Source organism: Bos indicus, chromosome 8, assembly GCF_029378745.1.
Source record: "Bos indicus isolate NIAB-ARS_2022 breed Sahiwal x Tharparkar chromosome 8, NIAB-ARS_B.indTharparkar_mat_pri_1.0, whole genome shotgun sequence".
NCBI classification, from domain to species: Eukaryota; Metazoa; Chordata; class Mammalia; order Artiodactyla; family Bovidae; genus Bos; species Bos indicus.
Window position 1 is genome coordinate 64,021,693 of NC_091767.1, and position 21,215 is coordinate 64,042,907.

Genomic DNA, 21,215 nt, shown 5'->3' on the forward strand with positions numbered 1-21,215 from the left:
GCCTGCAATGCAGGAGACCCAGGTTCAATCCCTGGGTTGGGAAGATCCCTGGAGAAGGGAATGGCAACACACTCCGTTATTCTTGCCTGGAGAATTCCATAGACCGAGGATCCTGGTGGGCTACAGTCCATAGGGTTGCAAAGAGTCTGACACAAGTGAGCAACTAACTCACTTTCAGAAGAAAAAGAGGCAGTATAGAAACATGGCAGAGGGTATGGGATCTTTTTGTTGAGCTGTAATGTATTTTAATGGAGTCCAGCTTCAGGTTTTTTTCTTTAAGGTGAGTGCTTTTTGAATCCTATTTGATTATATTTCTGGATTCAATGTCTTGAAAATGTTTTTCTGTGTGTTTTCATCTAAAGGGCTTCTTATTTTACCTTTCACATTGGGATGCAGTCTGTTGGGAGTTGATTTTGGTATGAGATTTTTTTTTTTTTCATCGAAAAAATATGTATCTCCAGTTGACCCAGCACTATTTGTTGGTCATGCCTGCCTTTTCCTAGTGCATTATGTCGTTACCTTCACTATAAATTAAGTAGTTGTATGTGAGAGTTATATGTGAGAGTTTGTTTCCGGAATCTCTATTCTATTTCATCGTTCTGGTTGCCATTGTGCCAATACCGTATTGTCTTAGTATTGTACTGTTATAATGGGTCTGGATATCTAGTAGTGCAGGTCTTCCAAAAGCATTGTTTTTCAAGATTGTTTTGGCTATTCTTGGGATGTTTTTCCATATAAGTTTTAGAATCAACTTATCAGTTCATACACATACACACACCCCAAACTGTAGCATTTTGATTTGATTTTGTCAAATGTACAGATCACTTTGAAGAATATTAACATTTTACAGTGTTGAACTGTCCAGTGAGAAGACTGACATGTTCCTCCATTTATACATAAATTTTTGTTTTATGTTTTTCCTAATTTCTATCAAGTAATCTTAAAAATTTAACTGGAGGATAATTGGTTTACAATGTTGTGCTGATTTCTTCTGTACAACAGTGTGACTCAGCTGTTAGTGTGCATATATCCCCTCCCTCCTGAGCCTCCCTTCCCTGCTGCATCCCACCCGTCTAGGTTTTCTGGATACTGCGCTGAGCTCTCTGTGCCTGTATGCAGCTTCTCACTCGCTCTCGGTTTTACACAAGGTAGTGTTCACGTGTCAGTGCTACTCACTCAGTTCGTCCTACTTTCCTTCACCTGCTGTGTCCACGAGTCCAGGAAATAGGTCCAGCATTACCACTTTTCCAGATTCCATACATATGTATTAATATACAACAGTTTTTTCTTTTTTTTTTTGATGGGACAGAATAAAATAAGTTTTATTTTTATATTCAACTGCTTTCCCTCAGACAGTTGCACAATAATGGGTAGTTGGTGGGATGCGAATCAGATCATTTTTAGACAGCATTTTCAGCACAATCTTTATGCAGAACAAAATACATTTCTCCACATTGTTCTCAGTCCAGCAGAGCCCAGACTCTGGGGCTGTTGTTTTTAATCCTCACTGGAGACTTCAGGCTTTGCTACTTAGCACATTCTCCAGGGCTCTAGTTACCTGATCAGCACTGAAGTTGTTCAGAGAGACATTCTTCTCTTGGCCAAATGCGTAGCGGGCCCAGAGCTTGGGCTGCACATCCGAGCACTTGCAGATTAGGATGGGCAGGTCGGGATTCGCTTTCTTCAGCTCCACATAGCGTTTCTCAATGAAGTCCCTGACGCCCTGGCTGCCGGGCCAGCGCTGGCACAAATGGATACGAATTTCACGAAGACCCAATTTGCCTCGGACCCCACGAATCGCTGCAGCCGCCGCCATCTCGGCTAGTACTCAATCATCCCAATTTTTTTTTTTTCTGACTCAGCTTCACTCTGTATAATAGGCTCTATCAACTGATTCACATTTGTTCATTTTTATGGCTGAGTAATATTCCACTGCATATGTACCATAACTTCCTTATACATTCATTTGTAGATGGACATCTGGGTTGCTTCCATATCCTGGCTATTGTAAATTGTGCTGCTGTGAACATTGAGGTACATGTGTCTTTTTAATTATGGTTTTCTCAGAGTATATGCCCAGTAGTAGGGTTGCTGGGTCATATGGTAGTTTTATTCCTAGTTTCTTAAGGAATCTCTGTACTGTTCTCCATAGTGGCTGTATCAACTTACATTCCTACCAGCAGTGCCAGACATTTCCCTTTTTTCCACATCCTCTTCAGCATTTATTGGTTGTAGATTTTTTTGGTGATGGCCATTCTGACCTGAGGGGATACCTCATTATAGTTTTGATTTGCATTTCTCTAATAATGAGTGATGTTGAGCATCTTTTCATGTGTTTACTGGCTATATGTATGTTTTGAAGCTTTCACTATGAAAGTCTTACATGTTGTTCCTAGACACTTGATTTCTTTGGGTGCTTTGTGAATGATTTATTTTAGAATGTTTGTTTTCTGTTTGTTGCTGGTTTAAGAAAAGGTGACAACATTTTGTATAGTGACTTTTTTGTTTTGAGTAGGTATTGAGTTTCATCCATTTTTTTGTTGATGTGATCTATTTACATTTTCCTAAACTGCCTGTAACTCTCTTATTCCTGAGTCTATGTACAGTATCTTTATGTATGACCTCCTTTACTTCTTTAGCCTTGCATAAGCCTCAGTTCAGGTGTCTTCTTTGAGATGTCTCCCTATTCTGTGCTCCCTCAGCACTTTGTCTGCATCACCATTTGTCAGCTGTGTGTGTGTTCTTCACATTACCGTGAGAGCTCCTTGAGAGCACGAGTCTCATCCTCGTCATCTCTGTCCTCCTAGAGGCACATTCTTTCCTCCTCCACAGATGACACCATTTTCTGTTCTGGTAAAGTGTGTTCAGGCCTTACTGTCTGCTTCTGAAATTACCAGCTGCACAGACCTTCGCCTCATATTCAACTGTGGCTCCAGTAGGTCTTTTGCTGTTTGCTGGCCCAGGTGTAACTCTCCTCTGCCCTCACTTCAGAGGCAGCCAGTGGGTGGTTACCACCTCTTCTCACCGCAGTTGTTGCATACTTCATTCCCCTAGCCCAGAATGACTTGTCACTTCCATTTAGTGACATTCATCATGATATCTTGGTGTCTATGCAACCAACTCACAATGTCTCCTACAGTTACTCTTGCTTTCCAAGTGGAAGGGGTTGAATCCTTTGTCTTGTCCTACTTGGGGGAGGACCACCTTAGATTATCTGATAACCCCCCTTTTTTTTCCTTCTTGTGGTTTTTAGAATAAATCTAGATTATATTGCTATCACTCTTAGGGCACCCCTGTTTCCTCATCTATAAAATAGTTATTGTCACTCTGTTAAGTGTCAGTCACTCAGTCATATTTGATTCTTTGCAGTCCCATGGATTGTAGCCCACCAGGTTCCTTTGTCCGTGGAATTCTCCAGACAAGAATATTGGAGTGGGTAGCCATTCCCTTCTCCTGGGGTCTTCCCAACCCAGGGATTGAACCCAGGTCTCCTGCATTGCAGGCAGATTCTTTACTATCTCAGCCACCAGAGGGTTACTATCAGGTAATTATCAATTGCCTTCCCAGTATGAACGTTTTACGATTAATGAGTTGTGATTCTTTATCATTAGGGGTATTATATGTAAATGAGTATACATACTTACTTGTTAATTTGGCTTGGAACTGCAAACATGGTTCCATGTACTTACTTCTCACATGCTGTGGGAGTGAAGTTCTTGGACTAAATAACTTTGCTCAGGCAGGCACATTGATGAAAAACTGAATGGATATTTGTGAATGGAGTGAGAAATAGCTACCATGAATGCTGAGTGTTGTGTGTGCGCGTGTTTATATTGTCAGTGCTGCCTCCTAGAGCCATAAAAAGGTTTGTTCTGATTCTCTGTCCAGCATCTAGAACAGGAACTGACACGTTGTAGTGATAAAAAATGAGTGTATAAGTGAATTTTTTGAGCATTTTATTATGTGCTAGGCACTATACTAAATATTCTGTTACCTGATTTAACCCTCAAACTTTCTGAGACTGCTATTGTCATGCATTTAGGAAACAGGCTCCAAAAGTTAAGCAACTTAGAGGCTAACTGGCAGAGATAGGATTCGAACATGAGGCTTTTTTTTGTCTCTGAATTCCATGAAATTAACTACTGTATTCTTGTAATACCCACTAGTCAACATAAAATCCAGTAAGAAACTATAAAAGTGTGTTTAGATTGAGGAAAATAAATTCATTTATTTTTAATCATTCACCATCATAAATACAAGTTTGTCCACTTTTTTTCAAGGGCTAGAGTGAGGTAGAGTGCACACATCTGCTCTGTATATTAACATACCCCCCTCAACTCATTGAAGTGAAACAAAAATAAGATTGCTTGATAGGAATGAAATTATAATCACATGGTATACAGCTTCAGTAGGATGATTATTTCCCTGTCCTTAAACATACTTCTATAAATTATCAGCCTTAAAGGCTATACAGTATTCCGCTAACCCTGTTGTCACTCATATAGATTGTTTTCAGCAAATGCTGTAACAAACATCGATGTGCTTATATCTTTGCTATCATCTGTTGTTTCCTTAGACTAAATTCTAGGAAGTAGAATTAATGAGTTAAAAGATGCAGACTTTTAAAGGCTCTTGCTATATCTTTGCAAATTATTTTCAAGAAAGAAGTCTTGAAATTGACATGAAGTGACTGTGTTCCTCAGGGTTAAATATCCTGAGTTGGAGTTTTGAAGACAAAACAGGGAAAGGGGATGGAGTACAGAGGGGCACATTAAACATTTTTTTGTAACTTTGAGTAGATACAATACATTCATTTTTCAAAATTCAAAAAGTAGGTTTATAGTGAGAAGTCTCCTCCTGCTCCAGTCTTCTGGGTACCCAGTTCCCTTCTTTGGAAGGCAGCGTTACCTGTTTCTTTTATAGACTTCCAGGGAGAAGAAGGGGGTGACAGACAATGAGGTGGTTAGGTGGCATCACTGACTCGAACATGACTTTGAGCGAGATAGTGAAGGACTGGGAAGCCTGGTGTGCTGCAGTCCATGGGTTGCAAAGAGTCAAATAAAACTTAGGGACTGAGCAACAAGAAAGGAGATACTTTGTAACATTTACAAGCCAATATATGTATGAATTTTCCTCTCTCCCTTTTTTAGCACAAATGTTGTTACTATATCAAATTCAGTGTTATGCACTGTGGATTTTTACTTGATACTCATTGGGGTCAGTCTTTGTGTGGCTGCATGATCTTCCATCTTATAATGATTTTACCACTTCTATTGATAGATGCATAGGGAAGATTATAGTCTTGTAGAACTGATGAGGACATTACCTATTAGGTAAGTATATGTAAGCCACTTTACACATGTATGAGTTATCCATAGGCTACATTCCTTGTGAACCGGAGGGTATCTTCATCTGTAATTTTGACAGAGCCAGCTCGTCCTCCATTTATATGATGAAAGAAGTTATTCTGGGCAATGAGTAGTTACATCAAATGGACCTAAGAGATATCTACATGGGAATTTTGGACAGTTGAAAGGAGAGCACTGAGAAATGGGAAAAGGACTTAAAAAAAAATGACGGTAGTAAGGTAGAAAGTGATAAGAGAAAATTTGCTTGTGTGGCCATTTTATTGAGGCCCTTTGGGTCCAGAAGATCCCCTGGAGGAGGAAATGGCAACCTATTCCAGTATTCTTGCCTGGAAAATCCCATGGACAGAGGAGCCTGGCAGGCTGCAGTCCATGGGGCCACAAAAGAGTTGGTCATCACTGAGCAATCAAGCACACACTGCTAGTAGCAACCTTCCATGTAGTAAGGAGATACTGCTTGGATGTTTACTTAAGAAACACATACTAGATCTCTCCTGTGTACCAGGATCTTGGTACCCTGAAGATGTTAAGTTGAACTAGGTCAAGAAATGAAAACCTAGATACTTAATGTTTGATATAACTTGTAAGGTAATAGAATCTTACTGTTTAAAGGATGGTAGAGTTTTAGACTAACTTTTCGTTTAGTACAGAGGATCCCTACTTCAAAAAATCTGACTTGGTCATTAAGCCTCTGCTTAAATATCTCTAATGACAGGGAAGTCATAACCTTTTGAGCAGCCAAGTCCATTGTAGGGAGGAGCTGCAGTTATAAAGTGACTCTTTATGAAACAAAATTTACCACATCCTGATCTCATGATTTGATTTAGTATTGGAGTAAGAGAAATTGACTCAGTTGCTACATCTATAAAATGAGGTTGTCTTCACATCTGTGGTATCTTTCAGATCAAACTTTGTTGAATTAATTCTTTGATTCTCTGACTCATTTACATGGCAGATTGATATTCAAGTAACGCTTATGATTACTTGTTATATTGGACATTTGTGGGATTTTGTGCCCAAAATCTCCCTCTGTCTCCCCCATCACCATGGCTACAGTTAACAGTAAGTGCTGTTGACTCTCTCTAAATCTGTTCTTAAACAGATTCCCCAAATCTGCTAGGCAATTATCCTGTACTTGTGCAGTTTATTTTGAACCTAAACGAAGGCCTTTGTAGTTAATTGCCCCTATTAAATCTCATCTTGCCATTCAGGCAGCGTTTTCTTAGCATACTTTTCCTCTGATACTAGTTAACGTTATATCAGCTAATTCCATGGAGCTTTGGAGACTAGAAAATGCAAGTATTGTGGAAAACCAAGTATTGAGAATTTCAAAGTACCCGCATTCATGTATTGAATTATATAAATGATGCTTCTTAAGTGCTTTAAAGGTGGCAGAAGTAAATGGTATTTATCTGAAGAAATGTTTGGATAAGTAAGATTTTTGTTTTGAAGCCCAACATTTGGGACTGAAATGTTATCCATACTGAAGGAGAACTTACTCTCACAACGTGTGGTGCTGTTATTTTTAACACTCATGTTGACATTACAGCTGTAGGGCAACCAAAAGGCATGGAGTTAAGAACTACTGAGTCTTTTGAGGAACAAAGCCCTTAGCAGTAGTCTGGAGGGAGTTGCAGACAGGATTTTAGCCTTGTTTTATAGAGATATGCCGCATATTTTAAGAGGAAGAGAACCTGTGTGGTTCCCTAGACTTGAAAGAGACAGAAAAGAAGATAGGCCTCCTTGAGAGGGGTGTGGAGAGAAAGGAAGGTGGGCTACTCTGCAAAGCTCAAGTGGACTGGTAGACTAGATGCTAACAGGGCTTGACGTTAGTACCGGAAAGGATTTAACTTTTAACTTTTGCCTTCACCTTTGCCAGCAATGGTGTGGTCTGCTTTTAGTCTAGCTAAGCAGACTGAATAAAGGGCATTGTGTGTGTGTTCCTTTACCTGCCTGTTGGTGAGTATTTGTTACATTTGGAAATAGTCTGTGCTGTAAAAAGTAATCGTGATATAATGGGGTAATGGAAAGAATGGTCATTACTAGAAAAACCAGAGTGATGAAAAGATTGGAATCCAGGGTCTGGTCAGAAGTCTTCATCCCCTTTTTCCGTTTTAGTGGCTGATCTGTCTTCTCTCTTAGCAAGGAAGAAACCTCTGAATCCTTCCAGGGGACTTTTTGTCACAGATACTATTCTTGGAGTAATAATGCTGTGTTTGGTTTTGAATGTGTTGACTTTGCACTAACAGGTAAGCCAAGCAGAATATGCCCGGGCAGGCAGTTTGGAGTCTAGAGCACAAGTGCAAGGAGAGGAGTGTGGAGACAGATGTGGGCTGCAGCAAAGGACTGAGTTTGCAGTGTCACGTGACTGAGGCACACAGGCTTGTCAGTGTGTCTCCTGTCCTAAAATAATTAGAAGAGAACAAATTCAACCAAAGGGGCATCACTAGTGAATTTCAACAAGATGATTCAGCCTAGTTCTTGATGGGTGAGGATGGGAGATGAAAGGGTGATAAGTATTGAAAAAGAAGAGTATTTTTTCTTATGTTTTCTTTTATTTTTTAACTGGAGGAAAATTGCTTTATAAGGTTGTGTTGGTTTCTGCCATACAACAAAACACAAATCAGCCATAATTATCTATATCCCTCTGGAGCCTCCATCTCACCCCTCTAGGTCATCACAGAGCCCAGGCTGGGCTCCCTGAGTTACACAGCAGCTTCTCACCAGCTGTCTGCTTTATGCATGGTAATGTATGTAGGTTGGTGCTACTTTCTCCATTCGTCCCACTCGCTCCTGCCCATGCTGTGTCCACAAGTCCAGTCTCTTCCTGCGTCTCCATTCCTTGCCTGCAGATAGGTTCATCAATACCATTTTTCTAGATTCCATATATATGCGTTTAATATATGATATTTATTTTTCTCTTTCTGACTTCACTCTGTGTAACAGGCTCTAGATTCATCCACCTTATTAGAACTGACTCAAATGTGTTCTTTCTTGTGGCTGAGTAATATTCCATTGTGTATATACCACATCTGTATCCATTCATCTGTTGGTGGACATCTAGGTTGCTTTCGTGTCCTGGCTCTTGTCAGTAGTGCTGCTGTGAACATTGGGGTACATGTGTCTCTTTTCAATTATGATTTTCTCAGGGGATATGCCTATAGTGGGATTATTGGGTTAGTTTAATCCCTGGGTCAGGAAGATCCCTTGAGAAGGGAATGGCTACTCACTCCAGTATTTTTGCCTGGAGAATTCTGTAGCCAGAGGAGCCTGGCAGGCTACAGTTCATGGGGATGCAAAGAGTCAGACATGACTGAGCGCCTAACACTTTCACACATGGTAGTTTTATTCCTGGTTTTTTAAGGAATCTCCATACTGTTCTCCATAGTGGCTGTATCAATTTACATTCCCACCAACTGTACAAGAGAGTTCTGTTTTCTCCACATCCTCTCCAGCATTTATTGTTTGTAGATTTTTTTGATGATGGCTAATCTGACTGGTGTGAGGTTAAGGGACACAGTATTGAAGGATATGCCTAAAAAGAAGTGTAAGGGCTGGGAAGACAAAGTTCCTGGTACTAATTTTTATTTCCGCAGTAGGGCTTATGAGCTAAGTTGCTTCAATCATATCCAACTCTTTGTGACCCCATGGACTGTAGCCCTCCAGGCTCCTCTGTCTATGGGATTCTCCAGGCAAGAATGATGGATGGGTCACCATACCCTCCTTCAGGGATCTTCCTGACCCAGGGATCGAATCTGCATCTCTCTTGTCTTCTGCACTAATGTGCAGGTGGGTTCTTTACCACTAGTGCCACCAGGGAAGCCTGTAGTAGGGCTCATAGGAATTTTAATTTTAAGTCATCAGTAGGCCCTGTTTCATATACTATTCATAGTCTCTTCATTGCCAGGTGTAAGGGCTTGTGACTCAACTGTTGATAGCCCTGGTATTAGGTAGAAGTAATAGTGCCTTGATGTGTGACCTCTGGATACAATGAAATGAAGCAATCATGGAAATTTCCTTTATAGAAGAAACTAAGAACCAGAATCTCAACTTGGAATTTCTCCGATACTGGAATATAATCAGAATGATAACCCCATGTGTTCTGCTCTTTTTACTCTTGCTCTTCCCTTGAGAGCTAGATGTTTGGTTTCTAACAGTCCTTCACATCTCACCAACATCTTCAAACTCGATAATTGTATGATTTATTCTGCAATATTTGAAAAATTCTCCTAGTAATTGTATTCCTGGCATGGGGCTGACAGTTTTCTGTGAACACAGTAACTTCATTGCAGTGCTGAATCACAGAGCAATCTCTGAAGACATCTTAATAGGGATCAAGCTTAAGTTAAATTTTAGTTGCAGGAGAGCTACCAGTGCAGATAAAGTGATGATTAACTGAGTAATACCTTCCATACATAGCCAAGTTTGCACAGGCATAGGTTGTAACAGCTCTATCATGTCTTACCTTTTTTTCTAGAGACTGGAGTTTTGTGGGTTTTTTTCTGACCTTGATTGTGACACGGTGTGTACATTTCCACAATGTTAAAAGTGTGGGAAAATATGCATCTTATGATTGAGGCAGCTGTGGCTACTAATGGAGATTGGGGCACAGAAGCAAAGGGCCAAGGTAGCAGAAAGGCACTCAGCAAGGAGTTTAGTTCTTTCCTTTGCTGTCAAGTAGAAAAGTCAGCAAGAAGCTGTATTACTGAAAGGTTGGAGTTACTTACATACGGATACCAGTATACAGAAGAACCACACATATTTATTCCTGTTCATGATGATAATTTACTGGGGTTGCAAGGAGTCAGAGGCAACTTAGCGACTGAACATTGTCTAGAGACATTTTCTTCTTATTGAAAAACTCTTAATATAAGAGAAGCCCCCTTTTAGCACAGACTGTCTCAAATTTGCAATACTTTTAAGAGAAAAATACAAATGTATTTTTCATAGTGTTGAAAGTTGTATAGACATGAAAGTAGATACAAAATCTTTGTTCTTGGCTCATTGACAACTGTAAACCAAGTCTGCAAATTAAAGAGAGCTACAAAACCAACAAAATTCAAATTAATACAATTATTCAGTGTGACAGATGATATTTAGGTTTCACAGTAGAAAAAATAGCCTTGGGTCTGATTCCATTTTAAATCTGTATCTATATATTTTAAGTTCAGTGATACTAAAAGCTTGCAAGTGCCAGTTCTCAGAGGTAACGTGCAAGGTGGTTATGTATTAATTTCTTCATGGCTTTGTAAGTCCAGGTTTGTCAGACCTCATACCTCATCAAACACTTGCCAGCATGCATTCCTCAAATGCCAGTTTTAATGAGATGTCAACTGTCACAATCACTCGCAGGCGAGGTTAACATTATTGAATCTTTAAATGGCTCTCTCAAACAATGCTGGAAGTGAGAATGGAAAAATTTCATTACAACCGCAGTTACTGCTAATGAGCTCTTGTGGACTGTACTACAAAGATAGGACCCATGTAATTCTTGTAGTGTGTATATGGTATTGGCTTTTAAAAATACAGTAAATATACCATGTCTGTATCCTCATCTGCTCTGATGGTTCAGGTTCCCTGTTCTTTTCACTCTTTCAGTTACAGTTACCATTTCAGTTACAAAAACCTCTCGCTTGTAGTGTTTCATGAGGAAATCTGACCTGAAAGAGATCTTAACCCAGCTGAAGCAGCAGCAGTAAAAGCCAACTGACTGACAGTGCTTGTTTAGATATGTGTGTATATGTGTTCAGTCGCTCATTTGTGTCTGGACTCTTTCCAACTCTAAGGACTGTAGCCCACCAGGCTCCTCTGTCCATGGGATTTTCCAGGCAAGAATACTGGAGTGGGTTGCCATTTCCTCCAGGGGATCTTCCCAACCCAGGGATTGAACCTGCATCTCCTGTGTCTCCTGCAGGAGGATTCTTTACTGCTGAGCCACCAGGAGTGGTTACTCATCATCCAGAATGGTTATCATTCATCTTCGTTGCTGTTGTTCAGTTGCTAAGTCATGTCCGACTCTTTGTGACTGCCCATATTGCAGCACTCCAGGCTTCCCTGTCTTTCACTGTCCCCTGGAGTTTGCTCAGACTCATGTCCATTGAGTCAGTGATGCCATCTAACCATCTCCTTCTCTGTCATCCCCTTCTCCTCCTGCCCTCAATCTTTCCCAGCATCAGGGTCTTTTCCAGTCAGCTCTTTGCATCAGGTGGCCAAAGTATTGGACCTTAAGCTTCAGCATCAGCCCTTCCAATGAATATTCAGGGTTGATTTCCTTTAGGATTGACTGGTTTGATCTTGCTGTCCAAGAGACTCTCAAGAGTCTTCTCCAGCACCAGAGTTGGAAAGCATCAGTTCTTTGGCACTCAGTCTTCTTTGTGGTGCATCCCTCACATCCATTCATGCCTGCTGGGAAAACCATAGCTTTGACTATATGGACCTCTTTCAGCAAAGTGATGTCTCTGCTTTTTAATACACTATCTAGGTTTGTTGTAGCTATTCTTCCAAGGAGCAAGTGTCTTTTAATTTTGTGGCTGCAGTCACCATCTGCATTGATTTTGGAGCCCAAGACAATGAAACCTGATACTGTTTTCACATTTTCCCCATCTATTTGCCATGAAGTGATAGGACCAGGTGCCATGATCTTCATTTTTTGAATGTTGAGTTTTAAGTCAGCTTTTTAGTCTCCTCTTTCACCTTTATCAAGAGGCTCTTTAGTTCTTCATCACTTTCTGCCATTAAAGTGGTATCATCTGCATATTTGAGGTTGTTGATGGTTCTCCCGGCAGTCTTGATTCCAGCTTATGATTCATCTGGTCTGGCATTTCACATGGTGTACTTTGCATATAAGTTAAATAAGCAGGGTGACAATGTACAGTCTTGACATACTCCTTTCCCAATTTTAAACCAGTCTGTTGTTCCATGCCCAGTTCTGCTGCTGCATGTCCTGCATACAGGTTTCTCAGTAGGCAGGTGGTAATGTGGTCTGGTATTCCCATCTCATTAAGAATATTCCACACTTTGTTGTGATCCACACAATCAAAGGCTTTGGCATAGTCAATGAAACAGTAGATTTTTTGGGGTGGAATTCCCTTGCTTTTTCTGTGATCCAGCGTATGTTGGCAATTTGACCTCTGGTTTATCTGCCTGTTCTAAATCCAGCTCGTACATCTTGAAGTTCTCGGTTTATGCACTGCTGAAGTCCTAGCCTGAAAGATTTTGAGCATAATCTTGCTGGCATGTGAAATGAGTGCAATTGTATGGAAATTTGAATGTTCTTTGGCATTGCCTTTCTTTGGGATTGGAATGAAGACTAACCTGTGGCCACTGCTGAGTTTTCCAAATTTGCTGGCATATTGAGTGCAGCTCTTTAATAGCATCATCTTTCAGGATTTGAAATAGCTCAGCTGGAATTCCTGGAGAAGGCAATGGCACCCCACTCCAGGAGAAGGCAATGGCACCCCACTCCAGTACTCTTGCCTGGAAAATCCCATGTATGGAGGAGCCTGGAAGGCTGCAGTCCATGGGGTCGCTGAGGGTCGGACACGACTGAGCGACTTCACTTTTCACTTTTCACTTTCATGCATTAGAGAAGGAAATGGCAGCCCATTCCAGTGTTCTTGCCTGGAGAATCCCAGGGATGGGGGAGCCTGGTGGGCTGCTGTCTATGGGGTTGCACAGAGTCAGACATGACTGAAGCGACTTAGCAGCAGCAGCAGGGATTCCATCACCTCCACTGGCTTTGTTCATAGTAATGCTTCCTAAGGCCCACTTGACTTCACACTCCAGGATGTCTGGCTCTACACCATTGTCGTTATCTGGGTCATTAAGATCTTTTTTGTATAGTTCTTCTGTGTATTCTTGCCACCTCTTAATCTCTTCTGCTTCTGTTAGGTCCTTGCTGTTTTTGTCCTTTACTGTGGCTATCTTTGCATGAAATGTTCCCTTAGTATCTCCAGTTTTCTTAAAGAGATCTCTAGCCTTTCCCATTCTGTTGTTTTCCTCCATTTCTTTTCATTGATCACTTAGGAAGGCTTTCTTATCTCTCCCTGCTATTCTCTGGAACTCTTCATTCAGTTGGGTATATCTTTCCCTTTCTCTTTTGCCTTTCGCTTCTCTTCTTTTCACAGCTAGTAAGGTCTCAGACAACCACTTTGTCTTCTTGCATTTTCTTTTTCTTGGGGATGGTTTTGGTCACCACCTTCTGTACAATGTTACGAACCTCTGTCCATAGTTCTTCAGGCAGTCTCTCTCCCAGATCTAGTCCCTTGAATCCATTCATCACCTCCACTGTTTATAATGATAAGGGATTTGATTTAGGTCATACCTGAATGGCCTAGTGGTTTTCTATACTTTCTTCAATTTGAGTGTGAATTTAGCAATAAGGAGTTGATGATCTGAGCCACAGTCAGTTCCAGGACTTGTTTTTGCTGACTGTATAGAGCTTCTCCATCTTCGGCTGTGAAGAATATAATGAGTCTGATTTTGCTGCTGACCACCTGGCGATGTCCATGTGTAGAGTCGTCCCTTGTGTTGTTGGAAGAGAGTGTTAGCTATGACCAGTGCGTTTTCTTGGCAAAACTCTGTTAGCCTTTGCCCTGCTTCATTTTGTACTCCCAAGGCCAGACTTGCCTGATATTCCAGGTATCTCTTGACTTACTACTTTTCATTCCAGATGAAAAGGACATCTTTTTTTTGCTGTTAGTTCTAGGAGCTCTTGTCGGTCTTCATAGACTCGTTCAACTTCAGCTTCTTCAGCCTTAGCAGTTGGGGCATAGACTTGGTTTACTATGATACTGAATGATTTGCCTTGGAAATGAACTGAGATTGTTCTGTCATTTTTGAGATTGCAACCAAGTACTGCATTTTGGATTCTCTTTGTTGACTCTGAGGGCTACTCCAAAGGAGTTCTTGCCCACAGTTGTGGATATAACGGTCATCTGAATTTAATTAGCCTATTCCCGTCTGTTTTAGTTCACTGATTCCTAAAATGTTGATGTTCACTTTTGCCATCTCCTGTTTGACCACGTTCAATTTACCTTAATTCATGAACCTAACATTCCAGGTTCCTATGAAGAATTGTTCTTACAGCATCAGACTTTACTTTCACCACCAGATACAACCACAACTGAGCTTCGTTTCCGCTTTGGCTCAGCCTCTTCATTCTTTCTGTAGCTATTTTTCCATTCTTCCCCAATATTGTACTGGATAGCTACTGACCTGGGGCATTTGTCTTTCAGGGTCATTTCTTTTTGCCTTTCCGTACTGATTATTCATTATTCATCTTAGAGTATATTTTAAATAAATATACTTAAAATTTTGTACACTATTTTAGACTCTCTTTCTCCCAACATATTTGTGACCTCCTGTTTGGGAAACATTTCTTTGGCCAAAAAAAAAAAAATATATATATATATATATAACCCTAACTTATATATATATATATATATATATATTGTTTTTTTTTTTTTTGGCTGTGTAGAATAGCATGTGGAATCTTAGTTCCTCGACCAGGGATCGAACCTGTATCCCCTCTATGGCAGCACTGAGTCTTAACCACTGGACCATCGGGGAAGTCCCTGGCAAATGTTTTTCTGATTGTTGTCACAAGTTCAGAATTCAAAGGTGGGAAAACAAATTTTAAAAACCTGGCCATTCTTAATTTAACGAGAGACAGTTTAACAGCAAACAGTAAATAGACTGATTTGTGCTAACCTAAACATAGGTGTACTCATAACTTAGCAGTCAGGGATGACAGCACGTGGGAAGTGTTGCCAGCCAGCAAAGTTCACTGGAGCCTTGGTGTCCAGGGGCTCAGTCACATAGCACTCTTATGAGAGAGAATATTTCAGGGTGTCAGAGCTCATCTCCCAGGAACTGGCCAAGGACCAGTCCTGAAGACAAGCCTTTCTTCAGGATGTGCAAGGTTTGAGCAGCTTGGACTTGCTGAGTGAACCTTTTCCTGCATACCAAATTAGCTGTTCAGAGTAGCTAGTTTTCTCCTGGCCTGCCTGTCTGCCTAGCCACTGTTTCTAGTTACAGTAGACCTCCCTGGTCTCATTGCAGATGGCCATTCTGCAAACGTGGACACTTCCCTTTTCCTTTACCGATGGGTAATTGGACTCAAGGATAGATCTGTGCTTTTCATGAGATCACAGTGATCTCCCATTCATTTCACGTTTTTTTTTTAATGTTGTGTACCAAGCTTAGTTCTAGATGTGGATTTACAGAATCTGCCCTCAAGAACCTTAGAGTTTCATGAGGGAAAGGAGAAGTTAATTCCGGTAAGCAGTGTATGTATGCTTTGGGAAACACTTACCCTTGTTGGCAAGCTTAGTGAAGGGTTCTGTGTGTATGGGAAGGTGTTGATTATAATTAGAAGACGTCCCTTAAGGAATTACTCTTCAAGTTGAACCATAAAGATCAAATAGATAAAAGTGGGCATGGAGCAAGTGTTTCTCCAATTATTTCTGTAGCCAGTTGCCTTTGTGGTTGGAGCACATTTGTCTTGTTACCTTGCTTATGAGAAAGTACTCTAATCCTGATTAGAAGATACATGTCTTTTGGAGTTTGCACAGGAGAAGGGAATGTCTGGCTCAATACAAATCTATTTCCATTACTCTATTACCATGAGCTTACCCTGAGATTTCCAACCTACAGTGAGGAGGAGGTAGGATTTTCACACTGCGCTCCCCAGTGGAGGGAATATATGAATCCCTAATTTTGGACTGATAAGAGTAAGTATAACCTTTGTAAATTTCAGTGTACTGCATTTTAAATGGGAGGACAAATGCTTGCCTTGCACAGATAAAATTGCATGTAACAGTTTTTCTCTACTTGGAAGCCAAAAAGGTTTAGGAAAAAAATCTGGGTCCAAATTTCAACATGTTTGACTCCTACATATATGTGCTTCTTAATAGAATTTGGAACTTCTCAGAATAACAAGAGTTTTGTTTTTTGAACACTGTACAAAAAACTATAATACAATCAGGAATGTGTCAATATTAGCACAGAGACTATGGGATAATTTAAAATTGTTAACCTTGATAATTTTCTCTGATAGGATCTTTTCTTTTTTTTTCCAGCATTACAGTGTTTCTGCCACCTTTGTACAAAAGACAATTTTACTTGTGTCACAGATGGGCTTTGCTTTGTCTCTGTCACAGAGACCACAGACAAAGTTATACATAATAGCATGTGTATAGCTGAAATTGACCTAATTCCACGAGACAGGCCATTTGTATGTGCACCATCTTCAAAAACTGGGTCTATAACTACAACATATTGCTGCAACCAGGACCACTGCAATAAAATAGAACTTCCAACTGTTGGTAAGTTGTATGAGACTTTTTTCTTGATACTATAAGGAAAGCTCTTAGACTATCCCAGTTTATTCAGTTTAGAGGCAAAAAGTAACTAGTCCATGCTAGTAGAGTCATAAGAGTAGCCAAAATTCTTACTCCTGGGTGTATGTTGCTTGAGAAGGTGGTACCAAGACAGACTTTCTCTGAGGTCTGTTGTGCCTAAAAGGGTAGGCACATGTAGAGAATCCTGATACAGGCCACCATAGCAGTATATCCTGAGAGTGTCCCTGCTTGTATAATGCTCCAGCCTTTGAAAGCAGTCAGTAATGGAGGGGGAATGGAGAGCAATACTCAACAATCCAGACGCCTTCACTTTGTAATTTCACCTTGCTTTATGATCTTTATGTATAAACTATTACATATGATTTCTAGGTTTTTGGTTCTTCACCATAGTTTACATTTTAAAATGTCCTAGGACCTGGAAAATCCCATGGACGGAGGAGCCTGGTAGGCTGCAGTCCATGAGGTCTCTAAGAGTCGGATACGACTGAGCGACTTCACTTTCACTTTTCACGTTCATGCATTGGAGAAGGAAATGGCAACCCACTCCAGTGTTCTTGCCTGGAGAATCCCAGGGACAGGGGAGCCTGGTGGGCTGCCGTCTATGGGGTCGCACAGAGTTGGACACGACTGAAGCCACTTGGCGGCAGCAGCAGGAGAGCCAGAAATTTGAAAACTTCATAAACAGGATTAGGTTAAAGATTCTGGTTAAAGATATTGGTCTGAGCTCATGTATTTAACTCTGCTGTCACTTTTCCCTGGTGGGCTCCCTGGTGGCTCAGATGGTAAAGAATCTGCCTGCAGTGTGGGATTCCCAGATTCGATCCCTGGGTTGAGATCTCCTGGAGAAGGAACTGGCAACCCACTCCAGTCTTCGGGCTTGGAGAATCCCATGGACAGAGGAGCCTGGCAGACCTTGAGGTCACAAGGAATCAGACCTGACTGAGTGACTACATGATGTGATGTGATGATCTGTCACTTTTCCCAAGTACCTACTATAATAAAGGAGTACAAAAATGAGGAAAAGCTATATTAATGCTAGGAGAATTAATGGAAGAAGTGCCACCTACATGCATTTAGAGTTGTCAAACTCTGCAGTTTATAATGCAGATGATAATCGTCTAGTGAAGAATTGACTAACTATAGGAAAAGAAGTAGGTGAAAGAACTTCTTGCAGAATCCCACCAATACTTTAAGCTGAGAGGCTGGGCGTGAGACTAGGCTACAGGGGCAGACTCTTTTCTCTCTTTTTTTAAAAAATATAAATTTATTTAATTGGAGGCTAGTTACTTTACAATATTGTATTGGTTTTGCCATACATTGACATCAATCTGCCACGGGTGTACATGTGTTCCCTATCCTGAAACCCCTTCCCACGTCCCTCCCCATCCCATCCTTCTGGGTCATCCCAGTGCACCAGCCCCGAGCACCCTGAATCACGCATCACACCTGGACTGGCGATTCGTTTCACATATGATAATATACGTTTCAATGCCATTCTCCCAGGGGCAGACTCTCAATTCTCCTTTAGGAAGCACGGCTTTCATTGCTCAGAGGTACAGACCCCAGTGCTCAGTTTCCACTCAGAGCTGGTCTAGGCATCATACTAGTTAAAGTAGAAAACACTGCTGGAGCTCAGAATAAAAGGGCCAGTCCTGCCAGTTACAGAAGGCAGGCAGTCTTCTACCTAGTTCACGTGATGACAGCAAAGTAAAACCAGATCTTCAACATAAAGAAGGTCCTTGTGGCAGAGCTCTGTCAGACTTTTCTATAGTTACTTGCAATTCTAATATGACGAAGAGAAGAATAATTTCGGAATTTCCCATTTTTGTTGTTTGAAATGGTTTGAAATATCAGAGTGGAGACTCACAAAACCTTATGAAGAACTTACTTTATTTCTAATGCTAAAATACACAGATCCCTCATTCCCAGGCCCCAGATAATCAGACAGCAAATAATTTTACCAAATGGAAAGATTCCGTGGTTCAAAAGAAGTGAACTGAACTGGATAAATGAGAGTAGATGTCATCCTATGAAACAGACTTAGCACATGATAGGGAAGAACTTCCAGAGTCCAAGGTCTGTTGTCAGCTGTTGACAGTGAAATGAGAACATTTCACAGTTGTTAAAGATCGCTTTCAGATGAAAAGCTCAATTGATAAATTATTTTAAAAAATGCAGTATTGAAAGTGAACAGCAGACTGGATACTATAATTTTATAATCAAGTGTGAGACAAGCTTAAGGCAAGACAAGCTTGAGAAACTGTTACAATTCAGAAAAAAGACAGTTGGTGAGCAAATTAAGAGATACAGAGGACAGATCTAGGTGATCCAATGTGCTTACTGTAAAACCAGAAAAAGGCAAAAGGATGGACAGAAGAGAGAAGAATACTATGTAAAATTAATGAAGAATTACTTAACCAAATATATGTAATGAAAAACCCATCAGTTTTCAAGAATAAAAGAAAACTGTGTACACATGCAGCACAAGTGAACACTGGTTACGTATAAAAGGAAAAAGTTCAAATAATTTTGCTTTTTTAAAAAAATACCAGAAGGCAATGAAATATCATATATTGCTTGTTACCCAAAATTCTTTAGATGAGCCAAGATTTTTCATATGTAAAGGCAGCAGCTAACTTTAGATAATCAACTATTCAGTGTGTATGCACTCATGTACTCCTGAAAGATAGGATTCGTTCTAAGAAATCAGTCCACTAAAGATCTCAATATGATAAAGATGTGATATGAAGGAAATGGTAGTGGGCCATGAACCAGCAAGTGTCAGAATGAATGCCTAAATAGTTATAATTAATGTGTTTCTGAAGCAATGCAAATTGTTTATTAAATTATAAAAAAAATGATCTTGAATTAAAAGGCTCAGTGATTAAAATAAACTGGAAAGTATACATGTGCAAACTCTATTAAAAAAAACAGGGTATATTTTTGCATGGACAAAAAATTGGTGGAGGTATACAGATACACAGAACATGCAGATGAATTTTAGGGGGATTGTGAGGCTATAGATAAATTTAACTTTTCCTCATCTGTATTTATACTTCTTAATTTTTTTTCTTGCTATGAGCATATACTGGCCTTGGAATAAGAAGATAAGCCAAACTGCTTTTTTAAGAAAAGAAAAGACCAGTGACTCAAGAAATATTTAATGAGAGTTGTTCCAGATTATTGGTTCTTTTATTAGTAATCTGAGAGTGATGGGAGGTGGAGAGTGGGTGTACAATGTTTGTAGTACCTGGCCTTGTTATTTAGGCTCAAGACTACAGGAAGACTAAGTGGATGTTGACAGAGCTAGTGACCATAAAAGGAGAGCCAGTGGGAGAAGATGAAGTGCTTCACTTGTTATGGGTTTGAGCTCCATGAACTGCTGTAATGAGGCTGTGACTAATGGTAGTGACCAACTGCAGGAAATGGGAGGATTAGGAAACTGTGGATGCCGCCTATAGTGTTATTGTTGTTGTTTATTTCATTTGAGGCCCTTTTACAGGAAAGCCATCATCTGGCCTTGGTCCTGTTGAACTGGCAGCTGTCATTGCTGGACCAGTCTGCTTTGTCTGTATCTCACTCATGTTGATGGTCTATATTTGCCATAACCGCACTGTCATTCACCATCGAGTGCCAAATGAAGAGGATCCCTCGTTAGATCGCCCTTTTATTTCAGAGGGTACAACGTTAAAAGATTTAATTTACGACATGACAACATCAGGTTCTGGATCAGGTAATGTATTTCTTTCTTTTTCCTAAAATGTCTTTTTAAAATTAACTGTATTTATTAGTTGGCTAAGCCAGCTGGAGAATTTTGAGCATTACTTTACTAGTGTGTGAGATGAGTGCAATTGTGCAGTAGTTTGAGCATTCTTTGGCATTGCCTTTCTTTGGGACTGGAATGAAAACTGACCTTTTCCAGTCCTGTGGCCACTGCTGAGTTTTCCAAATTTGCTGGCATATTGAGTGCAGCACTTTCACAGCATCATCTTTCAGGACTTGAAATAGCTCAACTGGAATTCCATCACCTCCACTAGCTTTGTTCATAGTGATGCTTTCTAAGGCCCACTTGACTTCACATTCCAGGATGTCTGGCTCTAGGTCAGTGATCACACCATCATAATTATCTTGGTCGTGAAGGTCTTTTTTGTACAGTTCTTCTGTGTATTCTTGCCACCTCTAATGCTTCTGTTAGGTCCATACCATTTCTGTCCTTTATCAAGCCCATCTTTGCATGAAATGTTCCCTTGGTATCTCTAATTTTCTTGAAGAGATCTCTAGTCTTTCCCATTCTGTTGTTTTCCTCTATTTCTTTGCACTGATCGCTGAGGAAGGCTTTCTTATCTCTTCTTGCTATTCTTTGGAACTCTGCATTCAGATGCTTATATCTTTCCTTTTCTCCCTTGCTTTTCACTTCTCTTCTTCTCATAGCTATTTGTAAGGCCTCCTCAGACAGCCATTTTTCTTTTTTGCATTTCTTTTCCAT

General features: G+C 40.4%; 1 protein-coding gene and 1 pseudogene across 2 annotated transcripts in view; one reads left to right on the forward strand and one right to left on the reverse strand.

The window, feature by feature from the left end:
• The window catches only part of TGFBR1 (transforming growth factor beta receptor 1), a 75,436-nt gene that overhangs the window by 15,421 nt on the left and 38,800 nt on the right, over nt 1–21,215 (forward strand). The window contains exons 2-3 of one of the 2 annotated variants that reach the window (XM_070794825.1): nt 16,448–16,693; nt 20,220–20,462. In XM_070794825.1, coding sequence (XP_070650926.1) covers nt 16,448–16,693; nt 20,220–20,462 — 489 coding nt within the window. The remainder of the gene's footprint in view (nt 1–16,447; nt 16,694–20,219; nt 20,463–21,215) is intronic. The other variant, XM_019966270.2, reaches the window with a different exon arrangement.
• Nucleotides 1,295–1,832, reverse strand: LOC109563079 (NADH dehydrogenase [ubiquinone] 1 alpha subcomplex subunit 2 pseudogene; annotated as a pseudogene).